Source organism: Oenanthe melanoleuca, chromosome 7, assembly GCF_029582105.1.
Source record: "Oenanthe melanoleuca isolate GR-GAL-2019-014 chromosome 7, OMel1.0, whole genome shotgun sequence".
In the NCBI taxonomy this organism is placed as follows: domain Eukaryota; kingdom Metazoa; phylum Chordata; class Aves; order Passeriformes; family Muscicapidae; genus Oenanthe; species Oenanthe melanoleuca.
In genome coordinates, this window is record NC_079341.1 from 3,238,800 (window position 1) to 3,258,653 (window position 19,854).

At 44.9% G+C, this 19,854-nt stretch overlaps 1 protein-coding gene across 1 annotated transcript in view; it reads left to right on the forward strand.

The window, feature by feature from the left end:
* Window positions 1-19,854, forward strand: part of ABCA12 (ATP binding cassette subfamily A member 12) — a 76,037-nt gene that overhangs the window by 33,475 nt on the left and 22,708 nt on the right. The window contains exons 18-35 of the mRNA XM_056496706.1: window positions 794-958; window positions 1,532-1,733; window positions 2,318-2,457; window positions 3,028-3,147; window positions 4,248-4,338; window positions 5,602-5,781; window positions 6,561-6,867; window positions 8,861-8,975; window positions 10,146-10,475; window positions 11,623-11,692; window positions 11,793-11,927; window positions 12,574-12,729; window positions 13,463-13,640; window positions 15,061-15,279; window positions 16,050-16,246; window positions 16,842-17,002; window positions 17,754-17,978; window positions 18,785-18,923. Coding sequence (XP_056352681.1) covers window positions 794-958; window positions 1,532-1,733; window positions 2,318-2,457; window positions 3,028-3,147; window positions 4,248-4,338; window positions 5,602-5,781; window positions 6,561-6,867; window positions 8,861-8,975; window positions 10,146-10,475; window positions 11,623-11,692; window positions 11,793-11,927; window positions 12,574-12,729; window positions 13,463-13,640; window positions 15,061-15,279; window positions 16,050-16,246; window positions 16,842-17,002; window positions 17,754-17,978; window positions 18,785-18,923 — 3,130 coding nt within the window. The remainder of the gene's footprint in view (window positions 1-793; window positions 959-1,531; window positions 1,734-2,317; window positions 2,458-3,027; window positions 3,148-4,247; window positions 4,339-5,601; window positions 5,782-6,560; window positions 6,868-8,860; window positions 8,976-10,145; window positions 10,476-11,622; window positions 11,693-11,792; window positions 11,928-12,573; window positions 12,730-13,462; window positions 13,641-15,060; window positions 15,280-16,049; window positions 16,247-16,841; window positions 17,003-17,753; window positions 17,979-18,784; window positions 18,924-19,854) is intronic.

Here is a 19,854-nt window from a genome sequence, read left to right on the forward strand (position 1 = left end):
GGTGGCTGTGAGAGGTTGTAAAATATCACTGCAGTGGCCAGGAGCTGCACTGATTTACACCAGCCAGAGATCAGGCTTTGCTCTTTTTTATTGCATGTCCATGCTGTGGCAGCGTGGATATAAATGAGAATCCCAGCAGCAAACCTCATTTAAAGGCACTGGACCTACTCTAAATGCCTCCCTGTCTGCTAGTATCCTTTATGTGCTGTCACAACCTCTTGAACACTCCCAGCTGACCCAAAATAGCTAAATATTGTGGTTCCTTGAAAAGGGAAGCCCTGGAAAACATCCTGTAAGATACACTTTCCCTATCTATTTGTGACTAAAAACTTATTAAATAATTCAAATTTCCCTCCAAATATAGAAACAGCATCTAAGAAAACATTCATGGAGAAGTGAACAGTGAGCATGTATTTAAAAATACAGGAGTGATCCTGGGCAAAAAAAAGTTGTTAAATGACAATGGCAATGAATTTGGGCTCAGGTCAAAAGTCACTCATAATGTTTGACACCTGTGAAATGAGAGATTTGATCATATCCCAGCTGATAGGTGACACCTATTTCCCAGCTGTAGGTGTTTGAAAACACACTATTAGATTATGTAATGTTCAGGGGAATGGTTTGCAGAAGTGCTTGGGGATTTAGGAGCTCATTTCCCATGGGACACCCACTCTGTAAAGCCTCCTGAAAATCCCACAGTGCTCGTGTTGGAGGTGACACAATATGGGCTTGTGCATGCCTGTGCATGCAGATTTGTGCTGATCATAATTGATTTCCTTCCTGCCTCTTGCAGATGTTTTTCCCCAAGGAACTTCAGAAACCCATGGACAAGATGCTAGGCCTTCTGACAAAAATGAAATATTTCAGACACCAGGTTGAATCTGGCATTGATCCATTGCTGCAAGCCATTCATTCCCTGAAAAAGCTCCAACAGTCCAGGAAAATGCCACTGACTAAGGTATGTGCAGCCTGCATGTGCCACTGAAATGGTTTCCACAGTAATTTCTTACCTAGAAGCCATGGGTACATTAAACCATAGATTCTGTTCTGAGAAAAATCTCTATCAAACTTATCTCTGGAAGTGTTCAGGGCCAGGCTGGATGGGCTTCTGGCAGGTGTCCCTGCCCATGGCAGGAGGTTGGAATGAGATGAGCTTTATGATCCCTTCCAACCCAAACCATTCTGTGATTCTGTGTTGCCCTCCTGGGAGAGTTTTGATTTGGAGCAGTGGGACCATCATGTGCTGTGGGAGAAGCACTTGGAGCAAGAATGTCTTGAAGGAGGGAGGACTTCAGCAAAATTCAGGAAGGATCAGCTGGTGGAAACAGCTAGAGAGCTGCCCAGTAAAGGCAAACCTGTCACAATCAAAAAATGCAGGATTTCCATGGGAAGTTCCTATTTTTATAAAGGCAGATTTCTCATAAGAAAGCAGCATAAAAATGTTCAGTCCTTTTCTTCTCATTCTGTTACTTCTCTCCAGGTGGGGTGCTTTCAGCATGCAGGATTTATTTGTGTTTTGTCTTTTCTGCAGGCGTTATTGAAACCAAACAACTTCAGGATAACACATGGCACTTTTAAATCCATGTCAAAAGTCCTCTGCAACCAGGAGATCACACCCCTGTTTTTTGAGTCTTTGCTTCCAGATTTTGGAGACCCTGTAAGCAACAGTTCTCATGCAGAGGATGCCTATGTCCAAAAGCTGATGAGGAAATATGGGATTCCTCAGGATTCCAGTAAGTCTGGCTTTTCCCTAGGGGACAAACCTTTCAAAGCTGAACTCTGCTATTTCCAGACAGATCTAGTGCTGAGCTATTCTCCATATGTCTCTGAGGGCTGTAAGTGCTCATTATTTATGGTAGCTGAAGATCAGCACTGATTATTGGTGGTTTATTTCCATAAATGTTCAAAGGGAAAGCTGCCTGTGCAGCAGAGCAGTGCTTGACACTGCACTGTCTCCCATTTGTTGATGATCTGGTCCTGGGGCTCGACAGGTCACTGCTTTTTCTTGATGTGTAGTTTTTCTGACTGTACTGACATTATTAGCTCCTCTGAGTTCACAAAACTCCATTTAACCTTCGAGCAGATAATGTTGGCTGGAGCAGAGAGGCTCTTGTTGTCCTGAGTTCAGCAACAGGAGATCTTGGGGGTGGATTGCTCTTGTCAAGATGCATTAAATCAGTCAGTGGAGAGGGTCCTGAAGTCATTCACTAGCCAGAGCAGCAAACTGGGCAGATGGGAGAAAAAACACACTGGTAGCTTTTATGTGTCTGCTCTGTTTGTTCTCTGTGCAATTTGTTTTGCTTTTCTCCCCTTGCAGCCCCGTTTTGTTTATCCTTTTACCTGGACCTGGTCAAGACCCCAACTGGAGCTTTGATTTGGTCTTTCTTAAAACCAATGGTGCTTGGGAAGATCCTTTTCACACCTGATACCCCAGAAACTCGAGCAATCATGGGGAAGGTATGGCTCTGTTCCAGGACATCAGGATGCACCCACTCCAAGGGGTTGGAATTTATCCAGATAAATAACACAAACTAGTTTCCCTGGGAAGCAGAGGGCTGCTTTCTCACTGTTTGGAGTATTCATCAAATTATCTTTTCCTACTTGCCTTGCTGGCCATATGAGTCATCTTTTGTCTTTGACTGAATCTTCCCTCCAGAAGCTGCTGTTGGTCTAATATTTATAGGACTATTGTTTAAGGTCTTCAGTTTATGAAGTTTCACCCCCATATTTTCAGCCAGTAGGAGAAATGTGTCTTCCCAGGACAAATGCTGTAACCAGTGCTAGTTCACAGGCAGACCAGTGGTAGAAGGAAAGCAGATATTCAAGACATGCTCTAAATATAATATTTTTAAGCAGTTGCAAAAATTCAGTGTGTTAAGGGGCATTTTGCCAAACAATGAGAGGATGCTAGGAAAAGTCCTAAGGAAAACAAATTTGGTCTCAGCTGTTATATTGGTTTATTTATTGGTTAAAATCTGTAAGGTAATGAATAAATTAATCCTTGTATGTCATGGGTTTCTTCTGTAGTCAAATGCAACCCTGGAGCATATGGCTGAGTTAGCCCTGAAGTCCCAGGAGTGGCTGGACCAGTCTCCTGTCATCATGAATTCACTGACTAAGTTAAACCAGACAGTTCCAATGATCAAGGTATGACTTCCTGCCTCCCCTCTGTCTCCTGCCAGGAGGGAACTGGGAGGATGGATTTGTTCACTGAAGTAAACTGGGGATCCAGGGATATCTTAGGTCAGCTGGGGTGAGCCCTCTCAGGATGTCCTGGACTTCACAGCTTCTGTGCCTGCCTGTTCCCTTTAATAGAGATGCTCCTGAGTCACCTTTCCCTGCAAATTCTCTTTCTCAAATGAACTGTTTGCAAAATGCTCCCTGACCCTGGCCATGCTGGGACCTGCTGGAGGGCTAAGATGAGCAGGGAACACTCTTCGGTTTGTAAATTAACTTTCTGCTTGATGGAGTGATCCAGCCAGCCAAGACAGGCAAGAAATGACTTTTCAGAAAATGAAACAGTATCCTTAATAAGCATGTAGTTCTGGGTGCACACATAAGAGCTAGAAGATGTTTTGTACCTCAGTGAATATAAATACAATTTCTTTTTCCCCTCCTAAGAAGCCTAGCCTTGCTTGGATACAGAAAGCAGTGGACTGTAAAGTTACACACACTTGTTTCACATTCTCTGTAGTAAAAACTGTCTCTTTTTTTTTTTTTTTTACAAAAATGAGATCCCTGGAACCCAAAAGCATTAGCAGTTAATTTTAGGGGCTGGAATTCATTCTAGAGAAAATCCAGAATGAAATATGCAAAAGTGAAATTAAATATTCTCTGCTGATTGCAGCCATTGGTGGACTAATGAAATATTCAGCCAAACAAAAACCTGTGCTGGTCTCCAAGTCAGGTTTTGGTTGGCTGCATGTTGTGCACTGGCTGTGTTCACAAGACTTCAAACAGGCACAAGGGAAATTTACTCTTGGAATAACTAAAATTATCCATGATTTTTTTTTTTTTATGGGACTCAGTAGGCATCCTTTCTTGACTCAAGGAGCACTGACTTGGACTCAGAGAGCTCTCTGTGACATTCTCATTGCTGGCACTTCCCCATGCTGATGCAGAGTGAAGGGAGTGGGGAAGGGGCTGTGCAAATGCAGCTGCTCCATTGTGCTTCACAAACACACAATGACTGAGCTCAAGAGGCTTCTGGTCGAGCTGATGCTTTGTCTTTCTCTGCTTGCTGACAGAACGCCCTGCAGAACCCCTTTGTGCAGGTTTTCATCAAGCTGATGGTGGATTTGGACGCAGCTGAGCTCCTGAGTCAGATAAATGAGCTGGGTGAGTGTGTCCAGATGTGCTGCCCTCTTCCTTGCTTGCACTTCAGCTCTGGCAGCTCCAGATGGAGCCATCCCCTAGTCTGCTCTTCTCTGGCCCGTGCTGGAGGCTCCAGGGCAAGGCAATCCCAGGTGTGGTCCAGAAATCTTCCAGGGAAAGGACTCAGAGAGCGAAGTGGGTGTGAAGGGATGTTTCTCCTGGGTGTTAAGGGGTGGAGGGATGGAGGCATCGCCGCGGTGTGTGGCCACTGGAGGACACTGTTTAGCTGTAATTATGGCTCCAAATGAGCTACCTGGGACTCTGCTGGGAAACGTGGAGAGCTCCCGAGGTTCAGATGAAAAGTTCTCCAGAGCAGAAAAGGGATCAGATAAACGTCCCCAGGCTGATGGAACCAGAGGCATCAGTGCAGGAGATGCTCTGCTGCCGTTTGCTGTTCTCTGGTGGGCTTGCACGGTGAGAATCACCAGTGACAGTGGTGGTGGGTGCATCCCCTGAGAGTGCACAGCATGGGATCACAGTCCCTTCCTGCCTGGCCTTGCTGTCCCTACCTGCTTTTGCATATCACCATAAATTTGGGCCCTGCCAGAGAAGCCCAGCAGCAGCCAAGAGTGATTATGGTCTGTTGCAGTCATTTACATCCAGTTGGTGATGACCCCTGTGTTATTCATGAGCAGCAACTCCTGCCTTAACTCCCCATAAAGCCACGGAGCCTGCAGCAGCTGTTTCACATTAGTTACCTTGCATTGTGCAGCCACCTTTGAAACCTGCCAGCAAACAGCAGCATCTTTATTAACTGCAGCATCAGGCTCAGTCCACACATCAGCACAGCACACACAGCTCTGCCCTGATGTGCTTGGATAAAGCACACCCTCCCCTGAGACACAGCAGCTCAGCAGGCAAGTTGATTGCATCCTAAACCAGAGGGTGTGGAAGGAATGGTGAGCACCATGAGCAGGTCTAAAGCCTCAGCAGGTTCGTGGGGACTTTGTGATTTGGGATGGCTGTCACATCCCATTGCTGGCATCCTCCCAAAGGCAAGCTCACGAGCATGTTAGAAATGATTAACATAAAAACTGGGTCAACAGCATGCCCTCACTGCACTGCTGAGTGCAGAAATGTATTTCACACTCCATATTTACTGTGATGGGTTTGGGGCTGTTTTCTTTCCTCCTTTCTGGTGTCATCATCAGCGTGAAGGAGTGGAGTGATGGAGTGGGTTTTTGGCTGGGTGTAGTGACGCTGGAGGGTTTTGTGGGTTTTCCCTAGATGATATCAGGCTGGAGCTGCAGAACAATGCTGACATTGTGGATCAGCTGAACACTCTGGCCAGCCTGGCTGTGAACGTGTCCTCCTGCGTCTCCTTCAACCGCATCCAGGCAGTGCAGGACTTGGAGCAGATGGAAGCCGTGGCCAAGGAGCTCTTCCTGAAGAATGAGCTCTTTGCAAGTATGTGACAGTCCCAAACCCCCCTGTCAGTCAAATTTCACCTGGCAGAGTGTGGGAATGCAGCATAAAATATTTGCAGTTGGTTTGGAGCAAGTGTGAGTGGGACCTGCACACTGAGACCTCCTTTTCAAACCTCCTCTTCCCTTACTCTGGTCTGATTTCCCTTGATTAACTCTCACTTTTTATAAAATCCCACTGCCCCAAGGTGCCCTTTGGGCAGCCACTTTCAGGCTTCCACGGGAAAAGGTTCTTTAATCAAGAAAGGTATCAGAGAATCATTCAGGTTAGAAAAGACCTTTAAGATCCTCAAGTCCAAATATGAGACAGTTCAATTTATTAGAGGGTCATAAATCACTTGAGATATTCCAGCCAAGCACCATAATGGTGTGGTGGCTCTTCTCAGTCATACTTTTCCCATTTGTGGGATCAGACTGCAGAGAGTGGTGGAGGGAGCATGATACTTTTGTATCATTAATATATCTTAATATTTAAAGAAAGCCTCAATTAGGATTTACTCATATATCCTGTGACCAGTTTGGTTTTGTACTTCATAATTGAGAGGTAGATAGAAACTTCTGCTTCTCTTGAAACTTCAAAGCCTGGTAATATTTGTCCTTTCCTGTAGTAGCAGTTTTCTTCTCTGTTTGTCCTCCATTCTATTACATGTTTTATACATGGAATTAACAAGAAAAGTGTTCTGGATAGAAAAACTGTGAGGAGTTCCTGTGTATCTGTGCGTGCTGCTCCCAAAGGAAACCCTTTTCCCTTTCTTTTCCCAGGTATCATCTTCAAGCTGCCTTCAAGCTCTGGACACTCAGTCCATGGGGGCCTGTCCCTCCCTCCTGTGCTCAACTACACCATCAGGATGAGCAGCAGGATAACCCAAACCACCAACAGGATCCGGGAGCGCATCTGGACCGTGGGGCCCCACAACTCCACCTCCCAGAGCCAGATCTACAGCAGGGCCTTCATCTACATCCAGGACAGCATTGAGAGGGCCATTATTGAGCTGCAGACTGGCAAGAAACCAGAGGAAATTGCTGTTCAGGTCCAGGCCATGCCTTACCCCTGCTACAACAAGGATATGTAAGTTTGGGTGGCTTTTGGCTTCATGTTTTGTGTCAGCTCATTCCTGTCTGGTGGATTTCAGCAGCTGTGCTGCTTTCCTTAATACCAACCTTGCATAGCATAAAGATAATTTAATTCTGTTCAGCTGGGGTTTTTTCTCACAAAGAGGGAATTTTGGACTCTAAGATGGTCTGTTTAGTTTTCTTAACCTTTTGTTTTCTGTGCTTTCTTTATACCTGGATTGTGGTGGTAACTGTAGGTTTTACAGCAGGTAAAATTCCCTCTCCCTGTTTTATTACACCTAGTGGGGCTGAGAGTTGGCAGAACTTGGGTTAAATACGAGTCTTGGCTTGTTCTGCAGGTGTTCACATGCAGACAATGCAGCAGAACTTATAAAATGGATTTATTGGGAAAAAAGGGTTCCTAGGTTTATGAGCTTTACAGTGGCCAAGCTGAGTGGAAACACACAGGGAAGGGATTTCAGTGTCCATCAGGGAGCACTGGAGGATGTTCAGCAATAAGTACTGATAGATGTGGAGGTCACTGTGCCCTGACTGAGCAAAAGGACAGGCTGGACCTAAGGAGCTTTTCCTACTGAAAAACATCCATGCCAACTGCATGAGCCAGAAGATTTTTTGGGAGCTGTAAGATATCATTTAGTAGCCACAGCAGACCAGTTATCTGTGTCAGCTGTCACTGAAGAGAGCTGCAGACCTATAACCTCTCCTCAGGGCAGCAGCACGTGAGGTGCCCACCTGGACACAGGCAGGAAGCATCCAAACCCAGTTCTGCAGCAAATTCCTGGCTTATTGCTGAGAGAGACTTTTGTGCACTGATTAACTGGCTGCTGGAAGCACTGACTCCAGTCCTGTCTGCTCCTTTTTCTTCTTGGGCTGCTGGGAAAACCTCTTGCCTTTGGGTTTCCCTCCCCAGCCTGGGTACAGAGGGACATGTTTGCTCAATTATTAAAAATACCTCAAAGCTTTGGATTTGCATCCAGCAGAAGTCATCACAAAATGCCTGCTTATCAATTGTTATTGCACAGTAGAGAAAAGGAAAAAAAAATAGATTTAAACCAGTACACAAAAGATGTTGGGCTCTGCTGAATTTTTAAGAGCCCTTCCTGGTTCTTTATCAATAAGGCTTCATTTGCATGGAAGAATTTCCTAAAACGCTGGTTTATAGGAAATTTTCAGCTTTACAGGTTAAAAAAGAAATTAAAAACAAATGTAATGTTCATTTCTCACTGTTACTGTACATTATTCCAGGAGTAACACTGACTATGGGTTTCAAGCCAGGTTTAGAAATCAAGGAGGAAAGCATAAGCCCTGCAGATGCAATAAAAAATCTCCTGCTATAAAAACTTGCTTTCTGTGGCAAAAGGAGAAATTTATTGTTGGCCACTGTTTTTTTTTTTTGTTTGTTTGTTTGGTTGGTTGATTTTTTTTTGTTTTTTTGGTTTTTTTTTTGTTTACACATTTGGCACTGGAAGAAGGTTTTAATTAAAGTGAGGAGCCAAGAAATGTAACCTGGATCTGCAGTGCCTGTCCTGTGGGGGGGTAGAACAGACCATCTGTAGGAAAGCACCCATATCTAGACTCCAACACCAGGAAATATGGCCTGAACATGAAATTTGGCCACTATATCTGTGAAAAGAGCTGGGAATTATGGCTGGTTGCTGGGATGCAGCCCATCAAAGAGCCAGGAGATGCCACTGCCCATGGCTCTTCCTGCTCCTGCCAGTGGTGCTGCTGAGCAAGGAAATCCCTCTGCAACTTAAAAAAAAAAAAAAAAAAATATTCTGAGCAGTCAGAAGTTTGATGAATAGAAAAATCCAATGCAATGGGCAAAGGAGTCTTTTTCTTGTAATTACTAATTTTACTCCACATTTTGAAATATAAGCATGTCTTTTCCTGTGCCAGAGTATTGTTCTGAAAAATATATTCTTGTGTAAAGCCTTAATCCCCAGAACATTTAGCATTCAGCTAAAGCCTGCTTTTGCCTTTTACAGGTTCTTAACCAGCGTGACCTACTCTCTTCCATTTGCTCTGATGGCTGCCTGGGTGCTGTTTATAGCTGATTTTGTTAAAACACTTGTTCAGGAGAAAGATCTGAGGCTTTATGAGGTATGGGGAAACTTTCTGGGGCGTGCAGAATTATAAACAGATTTTCCTTATTCGTGGTTAGTGTGTCTGATGTTCAGTATTAAATGGAGCAAAACAAGCATTAAGGAAGATATTCCAGATACCTATTGTTAGGTATGTTAGGTGACCTGCAGTGTGTGAATTCTGACATTATAACCAAGCTCAAAGCCATGGGAGTGCAGGGTGTTTGCCCTTCAAGTGGAGGGAATATTGCTTTGCAGTGCTGAACACAGGAAACGTGGGCACCTCACAAAATCACAGGGTTTCTGAAGATTTAAAGCTCTCTAAAAATTGACTTTGAGTCATATCTGCTGGGGACAAAGACATGAAAAGTGACTTATTTCCTATCCTTGAAGTTATTATACTTAATATTTCAGAAGGTGCTACATATTACATCAGCTCCTCTGAAATGAAGTTCTTCATTCAGGTTGCCTGCTGGAAAAGAAATGACATTGAGACATTGGGAATTTATTAAATTAACTCAGGTTTTCAGTGTGATCACTGTCAACAGAGATGAACAGCAAAGGACTTTTGTCAAACTAAGCTTCAGCAAGCAACAAAAGCTTTGAGCAGATTTATTTTTTATCCAACACCATGGAAACAAATACTGATTCTCCAAAAACTCTTCCAAGAAAGGACACTCTGACCTGTGATGAGGTGGAAAATGAATGAACCCCAGTGTGGCAGCCCTGCCACCCTGCCTTGTGGCAGCCCCCTACTCTAATTTAGGCAACCATTTTCACTGTCTCCAAGGACCAGGGCATCACTAATTGTTTTAGCTGTGTAATAATCCACAAGAAGACACCAACACCTGCAGTTTCTTTTGGATTTATCAATACAAATGTACAGTTTTATGCCAGTATGGGGAATGAATAATCAGCTAATATAAATTAATATTTCTTCCTTCTAACCATAGTAATTTAGGTGTTGTTTGTTGTCTTAGGGTTTCAAAGACATTTGAGAGCTTTTAAGCTTAAGCCACTGGATCAATAATCATTATTTTAAAAAATAACCACAAGGCTTTAGAAAACGTACAAATCTAAGGCCAGAAGCTGCTTTGGAGCTTGTGAAATCATTCAATATCAGCAGAAAGATCTCTTTATTTCTCTCCAATGCCACTTGTGATGGTTGTTTTTACCCTCCTCTCTGCAGTACATGAAGATGATGGGCGTCAACGCCAGCAGCCATTTCATCGCCTGGTTCATCGAGTGTGCCATCTTCCTCCTGATCACAGTCACCTTCCTCATTGTCGTTCTGAAAGTGGGTGACATCCTTCCCAAGACAGACACAGCCCTCCTGTTCCTGTACCTGATGGACTACAGCCTGTCCATCATAGCCATGAGCTACTTCATCAGCGTTTTCTTCAACAACACCAACATCGCGGCTTTGGTGGGCAGCCTCGTCTACATCCTCACCTTCTTCCCCTTCATCGTGCTGCTCGTCATCGAGAACCACCTCAGCTTCTCTGTCAAGAGCCTCCTGGTGAGTTCTGCTGCCCCACATTTCCAGGCATTGTCTGCAGGCACTGCAGCTCTTGTCCCAAACACACGGGAGTTGGGTGCCGGTTAGATCTCTCGGTGGGACCTCCAAATATTCCATCTCGGTGGGACCTCCAAATATTCCATCTCGGTGGGGTCTCCAAATATTCCATCTCGGTGGGACCTCCAAATATTCCATCTCGGTGGGGTCTCCAAATATTCCATCTCGGTGGGATCTCCAAATATTCCATCTCGGTGGGGATCTCCAAATATTCCATCTCGGTGGGACCGCCAGATTTTAGATATCTCGGTGGAACCTCCAGATTTTAGATATCTTGGTGGAACCTCCAGATATTATTGTGTATGGGGTTAGGGAGCTGCAAAAGGACACAGTAACGTGGCACTCTTTCTTGCTCTTCCTTACACCATGCAAAACTCTGGAACCCCATATACAGTAACAGGTGCCTTGCTGGATTCCAACACTGGGTGTTGACAGGCGTGGTTGGAGAGCTGGCCATGGCCCTGTGTCCTTTAACTTGTGGAATTTTAGTGAGTTCCCACCTGCCAGCTGAATCCCAGCTATGTGCTTTTCCCTTTGGAATTGCAAAGGAAAATGGGCTGCTTTCACCTGCTCTTGAAAAAACCAGACTATCTCCTCAGATCATCCTTTGGCTTGCTGTGTCTCCATTCCCACACATGGGACTAGATGTAAAGCTTTGTTTCTTACCAAGGCACAGAGTAGGTAGGTGTTAGTTTCCAGAAGCCAGACTCATTTTCTCTGAGTCACCAAATTCAGGAAATGACATCTATTAATGCAAGTGGTAAAAGAGTTAACCACATAGCTCCATGAGGTAATTCTCAAGCACTGCTGTATTTCAAAAGCCTAAAATAAAGCCCTGTGTGAGAGAGGAAGTTGTGTCCTGGGTGTGGAAGCAAAAGAAAGTCAAGCTCTAAGGAGATATTTCAGTCTGTCACCAGGTAGCACAGGCCTGGTCCAGTGCTCCTTGTGACTGCTGGGAAAAAAACAAACCCAACACTCATTTTTCTGGCTGTTGGAATAACCCAATGAGGTACCTGATCGATTGACTGACCTGACTTCTCTTTGAGACTAATTCAAATGTTCCTTGTTTTCAATTTTGTTTATTCCCCAGAGTCTCTTGTCTCCAACTGCCTTCAGTTATGCAAGTCAATACATTGCTCGCTACGAGGCACAGGGCATAGGTGAGTTTATGGCAGACAAAGCCAGGCTTTGAGCTCTCCTGGGGCTGGTATTTCCCTGGCTGAGATGGTTCTGATTGTATTTCTCCACTCCTCTCTGCAGGATTGCAGTGGGACAACATGTACAAGTCCCCAATGATTGGAGACAACACTTCCTTTGGCTGGATGTGCTGGCTCATTCTGATAGACTCCTTCATTTACTTCATCCTGGGGTGGTACATAAGGAATGTTTTCCCAGGTAAGGATGCAGAGCATTGAGGGTGGTGCTGTGGCATCTCTTTTGGAGAGCAATGAAGACAGAGCTGGCTGAGGCAGTGAGACACACACATTGTCCCAGACCAAAGGGAACACGACTTTGTGGGTGTCTGAGCCTATTAATGGCACTGGGAGAGAGCAGAGCAAGGAAGAATTAGGGTTTCTCAGCCTATCATAGGGTGGGTGGGTCTCCTGAAGAAGCTGAAGAAGGGTGAGATTGCAGTCTGGAGGGTGGGAGGGGAGCATGTGAGACTGCATTTGTCAGCTGGGTGATTTTGAGCTGTGTTACTTACATCATTTGGTTTCAAAAAGTAATTCCTGCCTTTGGCAAGAGCCAGCACATTTGTCTTTTGCTTTTCTTCCCCACCTAATGAAGCAGTCCACTGGCATACAGAAATCTACCCAGTGGAAAATGTGAAGTTTTCCTGCCTCCAGCTATGGAGTTACTCAGAATAACAAATTAGTGAGTGCTTCCTATTGTGCCAATCACTAAAAGTCTCTACCAAGTCCTGCTAGTGCATGAGCACATCAACAAATCTCTGTGAAGTTAATTTTTGCTATTTTGAGTGCAGCCCAACAGTGGTACTTCCTGAGGAGGAGATACCTGAATGAGAGTCCTGTTCTTGCAGGTAGATATGGCATGGCTGCTCCCTGGTACTTCCCACTGCTTCCATCTTACTGGATTGAGTACAACAGCTACCTGCCCTTCTGGAATGAGAAACACAGAGGCCTGCTCTTCTCCAAGCTGATGTTCAGGAAAGAAGTCACCCTCCCCAACAAGATATGTATGTGGATGCTAGATGGGGGTAGCAATAATAACTTGTATTTTGGGCAAACGAAGCCAAATTTGTAAAGGGGCACTGTACTCAGAAAACAACATTGAGAGTTGCTTTGAAGCACAGGAAAAATTGAAAGCTGGTACTCACATGAATGGAGATTTGGCATTATTAAATTATGTTTGTTCTTCCCATTTGTGGGGAGTCAATACTGATTTTCACACACATATTGGTGTGTGATTGGGGAGTTACTTTCCATGCCTGTCTCTCTATGCAGAAATACACTTTTGTTTGGGCAAGCAAATGCAGGTTTCCACTTGGTAAAGGGCATGTGTGTTTTTTTGCTTATCTCTTTAAATATTTAGCCTGTAAAATATTGAGATCACACATAAAAGCTTGCTGGTTCCACCCAACTGAAAACAACTCCCTAGTTTTGCTTCATGCCCTCTAATTTTCTGTGCTCGCTTAGTATAAATAAAGTTAGGTGCTCTGAAACACCTAAATATGAGACCTTTTCAGAAGTGATTAATGCCTGTTGTCAGGAGTTATTAGAAGCTTCAGAAGTAAAAAGGAAAAATCCCAGAGAGCTCAAAATGATGCAGATCTGGTGACACGTTCTCAATATTCCCGGCTGAAAGGCACCTGCCTTTGCTGGATTTTGGTTTTCTCTGAGATGAGAAAAGTAGCACAACACCTGCTGCACTGCAGTGACTGTCCCTGACCCTTCTCTTTGTTGTCAAAGGTGCCCCCAACCCCCACGTGGAGCCAGAGCCCACTGACCTCCCCTTGGGGGTCTCCCTCCATGGCATAACAAAGGTCTATGGATCCAAAGCTGCAGTGGACAACCTCAGCCTCAACTTCTATGAAGGGAACATCACTTCCCTGCTGGGGCACAATGGAGCTGGCAAAACTACAACCATGTGTGTATCCTTTAATTTATCCTGCTCTTTTTTTGTCCTGTGGGGTGTGGTTGGATGAGCAAGAGGGCAGTGGGAGACTGGGGAATGTGCTTCACCAGCCAAAATCCCTCAGGGAATTTCATCTTGTTCATGGATGACCCCAGGAGTTCCTTCATCCCTTAGAGTTCTTTAGCTTCTAAAAGGTCCTTTTCTGCTTAGGAGCATGCTTTTTATTCTGGTGAGATACCTGGGATACACAGCTCAGCAGCTCTTCAGGTGTTTTGGTCCATGGCCTGGGGTTAGGTTGTTCTGGAAGCTTTGGGGAGCTCGTGAACACAGCAAAGCTGAAGTGATACCAGCAAGAAAACTTAATAAAGATACACTTCAGCTGTACAGAGTCATGTGTTGGCTGGGCTGGAATGACAGGGGATTAATGCATTGGCCTTTCAGCCTTGCTATTTATAAATTATTATTTGACTTGTTAGATAACAGCACTAAAACAGACCTGTAGAACTTGATTTCTCCACTGATATATGTGTGCATATCTCTGAAAGCAACATTAAGCTGATAAATAGAAGCCTCAGAAGAGCCCAAACCAGTAAGACAGATGTGTGCTTCACCTCAGCTTATTATCAATTCACCTCATATTCTGTTTGCAAAGTGTAGCAAAGGTGATATTCAGAAAAGTAGAAAACCTTCCTGAAACTTAGCACAGGCTTCAAATCCTGAGCAAGGTCACAAGTCACTGCTTTTTAATGATGGTTAAAAGTCCCAGGAGAGAGAAAAACTGTGCAAAGGTGAAGGGTGGTCTGAGATGCATCCTCTCCCTTTAGTCCCTGCAGGACAGCACCAAAAATGAGCTGTAGTGTGCAAGTAGTTATTCTGAGCAGAGGGAGTTTGACTCAGCTCTTGCTTGGTGGGTGATTATTTGCCTGCACTAGATGAAAGTGCTGCCCACTGTGAGGTGTCTCATCCAGAAGTCCTCTCCCATTTCTCATGAATAATGGCAGTGAAATCAGGTTGCCATGCTCTGCTGTGATTACTCAGATGAAGAGGTGGTTTTCAGCCTGAGCTGTGGTTACAATATGAGGCTGTCAGCACGCTCCAGGCAAACCTCAGGGAATAAAGAGTAACTGCATTAAATGAGTTCCCATTAATTAAACTGGAATTCAAGGGCAGTCCTGAGTGTGTGGGACATGCAGTGGTGTGACCTAGGGGGAGAGAGGCTGAAGCAGGTAAAAGTAGAGGTGAGGAGTAGGCAGGGTGAGCTTGGAGCTTGTCCTTGCAATCCCACAGAGGGAAACAAGGATGTCCAAGGATGTTAATTGGCCTTTGCTCTGCCAGGGCATGGCTGGGCAGCAGGACACACAGTGGGAAGGAGGAAATTATCCATGGCTTCCTCCTTCTTCTAAGCTCCCCTTTCTGTTTCTTTTCCCTTCAGCTCTATTTTGACTGGGCTGTTCCCTACATCATCAGGCACCATCATGGTGTATGGCAAAGACATCAGGACTGACCAGGAGGTGATCAGGAAGAACATGGGTGTGTGCATGCAGCACAACGTGCTCTTCAGCTACCTCACCACCAAGGAGCACCTGCTGCTCTATGGCTACATCAAAGTGCCTCACTGCAGCAAGCACGAGCTCTACCAAGAAGTGAAGAGGTAGGAAAGCAGCAGGGTGGGAGAAAGGGGAGGGAGGGCTGTCAGAATTGCTGTGTGGTGGTGCCAGTGCCCCTGCAAAGCTCAAAATCGTGGATTGGAGGTCTTATTGCAGCTCCAGCTTAGGGTTCAAGTGGTGCCTTGCTCTGACTAGAGGAGTATATTGATACCTAAGCTGTAAGAAAACAATCTCTCTTCTCCAGGGGGTTTACTGGTTGCTGTGGCAATTATTTGGAGATGAATTTATAGGCCTAAGGGTCTACTCCTTGCTGCTTCACAGTTTTCCCCAGAAAGAGATTTAATCAACCAGTCAGAAAAATGATGTTGGCTTTATTGGTTCTGCAGAGAAATGAAGCAGCCAGAACATCCCAGGGAGTTTGGATCTTGGTGTCTCAGTTGATGGGGTTGAGCCTTTAACCTTGACTTGTCAGATGAAAACTTTGAAAACATCCTCAAAAATGTTTTAACTTAAAACCCTGATGACTGAGCTGCAGGGTGACTCTACACTGTGACCACTGAGCAGAGCAGTCCATACTTGAGCAGGTTTTCATTTGCAGTTGCAGGTTTTTTTTTTTCAGGTATTTTCAGATTCCCTGAAAATTCTTTTCCATGGGGCTCATCCCAAAGGCTCACGATGTAATTCAGCAATTCCAGCTGAACCAAGGACCACAGGAATACAGATATTAATGGGGATTTTAAAATCTGAATTTCTTCAAGCTTGGAAAAGATGCTTGAAGGACAACTTTTGGGAGTTGTTTTTCTCTGTTTTGCAGGACTTTGAAGGAGACTGGGCTGTACAGCCATCGTCACAAGCTGGCTGGCACCCTGTCTGGAGGGATGAAGAGGAAGTTATCCATAGCTATTGCTCTCCTGGGGGGATCCAGGGTGGTGATTCTGGATGAACCAACCACGGGCGTGGATCCCTGCTCCCGGAGGAGTATTTGGGAAATCATCTCCAAGAATAAGAAAGGTACTGTGATGAGAGGAGATGCTGCCCAGAGGCAAAGATGATTTGTGTCACTTTACAAAGATGGTCCCAATGGCTTTGAATTGTGGGTTTTGGAAGGCAGAGAGAAAAAATTTTGGCAGACTGGGATTTTGCAGTTCTGGAGGGTGCATCCTGATTGGTTTCTGTAAATTCACAGTGTCACTTAAAAAATATCTTCACCATAGAACACAGCTTGCAATACTATAAAATTCATCTCTCTTGTTGCCTTTCATCCAATTTCACTAGTAATTATCAAAAAATGCAGCTGATTTTCACCTGGTACTCTGTGTCCCCTCCTTCAGCGAGGCTTTCATCTGTCTCACTCTTGAGATAAGGACAGACCTGACCAGAATGTGATAAAATAAAATGATTATAAACATTCATTGTATTGGTTGAACAATATGGACTTATTTGCCATGGATTGATCCAGAACAAGGGGAAGCCCTGGAACCCCTGCAATTATATTGATGTGTAGGGAAATACAGGAGTTTTTGAGAAAGGAAAGAACCCAAATGCTTCTAAAATCCAGTTTTGCCATCAAACTAGGTGCTCACTTTGTGGTGGCTGTGTTTTCCAGGCAGAACCATCATTCTCTCCACACATCACCTGGATGAAGCAGAAGTTCTGAGCGACCGCATCGCCTTCCTGGAGCATGGGGGGCTCAGATGTTGTGGCTCTCCTTTCTACCTCAAGGAGACCTTTGGGGATGGCTACCACCTGACACTCACCAAAAAGAAGGTTTGTGTCTGAGCTGGTCCTAGAGCTCCTGGCAGCTCTGTCTGCAAGGGAGGCAGCAGGGCTGGTTGAGGGATTTGTTGGCAGGAGCTGAGTGATCTCTGTGGCCTTGTGAAAACAGGAATGTCAGTGCTCTGCTTTGGTGAAAAAGAACAGGGTCTCCTTGAGGGTTAAAGGCAAGGCTGGGTGCAGAATGTGAACTCTGGAGTTCAGAGGGAAAGAGCCCATCCATAGTGTCTGGCCTGGGGCAAATTCTGTTTGCAAGGAGTGGGCAGCTCTGCTCTTGCTAGCATTTATTGCAGGGCTGTTGGCAGCCCCAGCACACAGATACCATGAGAGACCAGCCTCTCTTCCAGACTGCTGACACTGCAGACAGAGAAAATGAAAAAAGACCCAAAAAGCCCCATTTTTCATGGAGAAAAGAGTGAGTTTGTGCTGGCAGCCATGTTAAGCTCTCTGGTGGCCAGGTTTTTTCTCTGTTGTACTGCAAACCTCTAGCAGTGCAAAGTGGTTGATTCAGCCCAACCTGGTGAGGTTTTGGATGGACCAAGAAAAGGGAGTATCACACATCCCTGTTTCAAGAGCCAGAAACCCACTTTCATCTTGTTTTGATATTTACCCTGACCTGTTGGATAGCTGGACAGAGATCACTTACCAGTTATGCTCTGGGACAGGATCTGGGCTACATCCTGCTGGAGGAAGGTTGACCTGGCAACGTTTTCAGTGAGCTCAGAGTGTTTTCCTCCTTTTTCAGAACATGATAGAGGAATGTGACACCACAGCAGTGACCTCCTTGATCCAGTCCCATCTCCCAGAGGCTTATCTCAAGGAGGATATTGGTGGAGAGCTCGTGTACGTGCTGCCCCCCTTCAAGTCCACAGTGTCAGGGGCTTACCAGGCCCTTCTCAGAGCCCTGGACACCAGCCTGAATGACCTCCACCTGGGCTGCTATGGGATTTCCAACACAACTGTGGAAGAGGTAGGAGCTCAGGAGCTGCTGGATGTGCTGGAATGTCGTGGAGATTGATTTCACAGCACTGTGGGGCTCTGCTCTCTGGGCATGTTAGGGATTACATGAGGGTTTCAGGCAGGGAGGAAGGGGTCACACTTAGGTGCACCTGAGGGTGTAGATGCATCTGTAAATCTATACATATACTAATGCACTCTCTCACCTTGCTGACAGCCTTTTGATGTTTTACCCAGACAGTGAGGCACTGGAGTTAGGCTAAGGAGAGAGTAACACAGGCACCTTTCTGCCCATGGGAAATCTCTGGTCAAATAAACACATTTAATTGCATCAGAAATAAGAAATAAATGATGAGCAGTGATGACCCTTGTCTTACAGAAGAGAGGGAGGGAGATTATCACTTTCCTGCTCAGAATTTCTTTAAAGTGTTTTCCTAAGGCAGCAAGAATAAGTTGTACATCATCCCAGCTCGGGTGCTATGGCTTGGGTGCCAATACTGCACACTCCCAGCATGGAGCAGTGGGATTGTCAGGAGCTAGATGCTGAATATCCAAGGGAAACAGGCTGGAGTTTCCAAATAGGTCTGAGTTTCCACTACTGCAGCAGAACAGAGACAGGAGGTGACAAAGAGCTGGACAGCAATTTTATATGGAAAAAAAGTTAATTTCTGTCACGGACTACAAAGGGAATAGCAAGAGGATTATGTTACATAATTGCTGCACTAACTACAGCTACAAAGCAGGAGAGTGGATTCTGGTAATTGTTTTGGTAATGGAGTAGTTTGGACAAATTTTTCTTCATGTTTTCTTGCTCCATAGGTGTTCCTCAATCTGACAAAAGAGGTAGTCAAGGACCAGCAAGAAGATGCTGTGCTGCCCCATCAGCTGCCTGGAGTCAGTGGTCACACTGGTGCTGATGAAATGTCTGTGAGCACAGACACCTTCACAGAAAGAGATGGTACTCAATCACCTGCAGGGTTTATTCTAGATTTACTGCAGATGTAAACTCTGACAGATGGACTGATTTGATCTCCTTATCTTCTTTCTTTATTGAAAAGCACATTTCACCCAGCCAGGAATCACAAACCCTATAAATCACTGGAAATACAGTACTCATCAGTACTTTAGATCCCCTGCTTTGGAATAGTCTGAATGGCAGGATAAATTTCTAAAGGGGTTTTGTTTGCATCTGCCTTCCCTTAAATTGATCCAGGTTTTAATCTAATCAAATACAGCATGTGGGTGAAAGAGTAAATGTGAAAGTAATTGCTGTAATAGATGCAGAGGATTATTTCCCCATAACTAGCAGAATTGGAAAGAAACTTTGTGGAAATCCCTTGGGCTGTTGGAAAAGCAGCACAGCTCTGAGCTGGGTCCTCCTTGCTGCTTTTTGCTGTGCCCCAGACATTGCAGTTTGGTAAAGGAGCCCAAGGGACCAGATAATGGGGTAAATTCAGAAGAGAGCCAGCTACACCACTATCCCTGGGGGTTTGAGACCTCCTAAATGTGACCCAGCCCAAAAACGAGACATACCTGGCTGTGATGCTTTCTTGGGTTAGAAACATGGTTTTGTACTTACAAGTATACTATTTATAGTCAGGGAGGCATACAAGGGACAACACAGAAGTATTTTTGTGCTTCTCAAAGCTGACCTGCACTGTCAGTGTTACTGTAAACAGTCACTCATGTAGAAAAGTGTTTTGTTTCACCCTCTAAAAAAGGCTGAAAAGGATTTGCTTCATGGTGTATTACATAGGTTAATATTTCATAAAGAAGAATAGCTGGCACAGGATTTGGCTCTGCTTTTAGTATAACACAAAACCTGTCCATGCAAGAGGCAAAGTGGCTCGTCCTTGTTTTCTTATTCTACTAGTAATTCTACTAGTAAT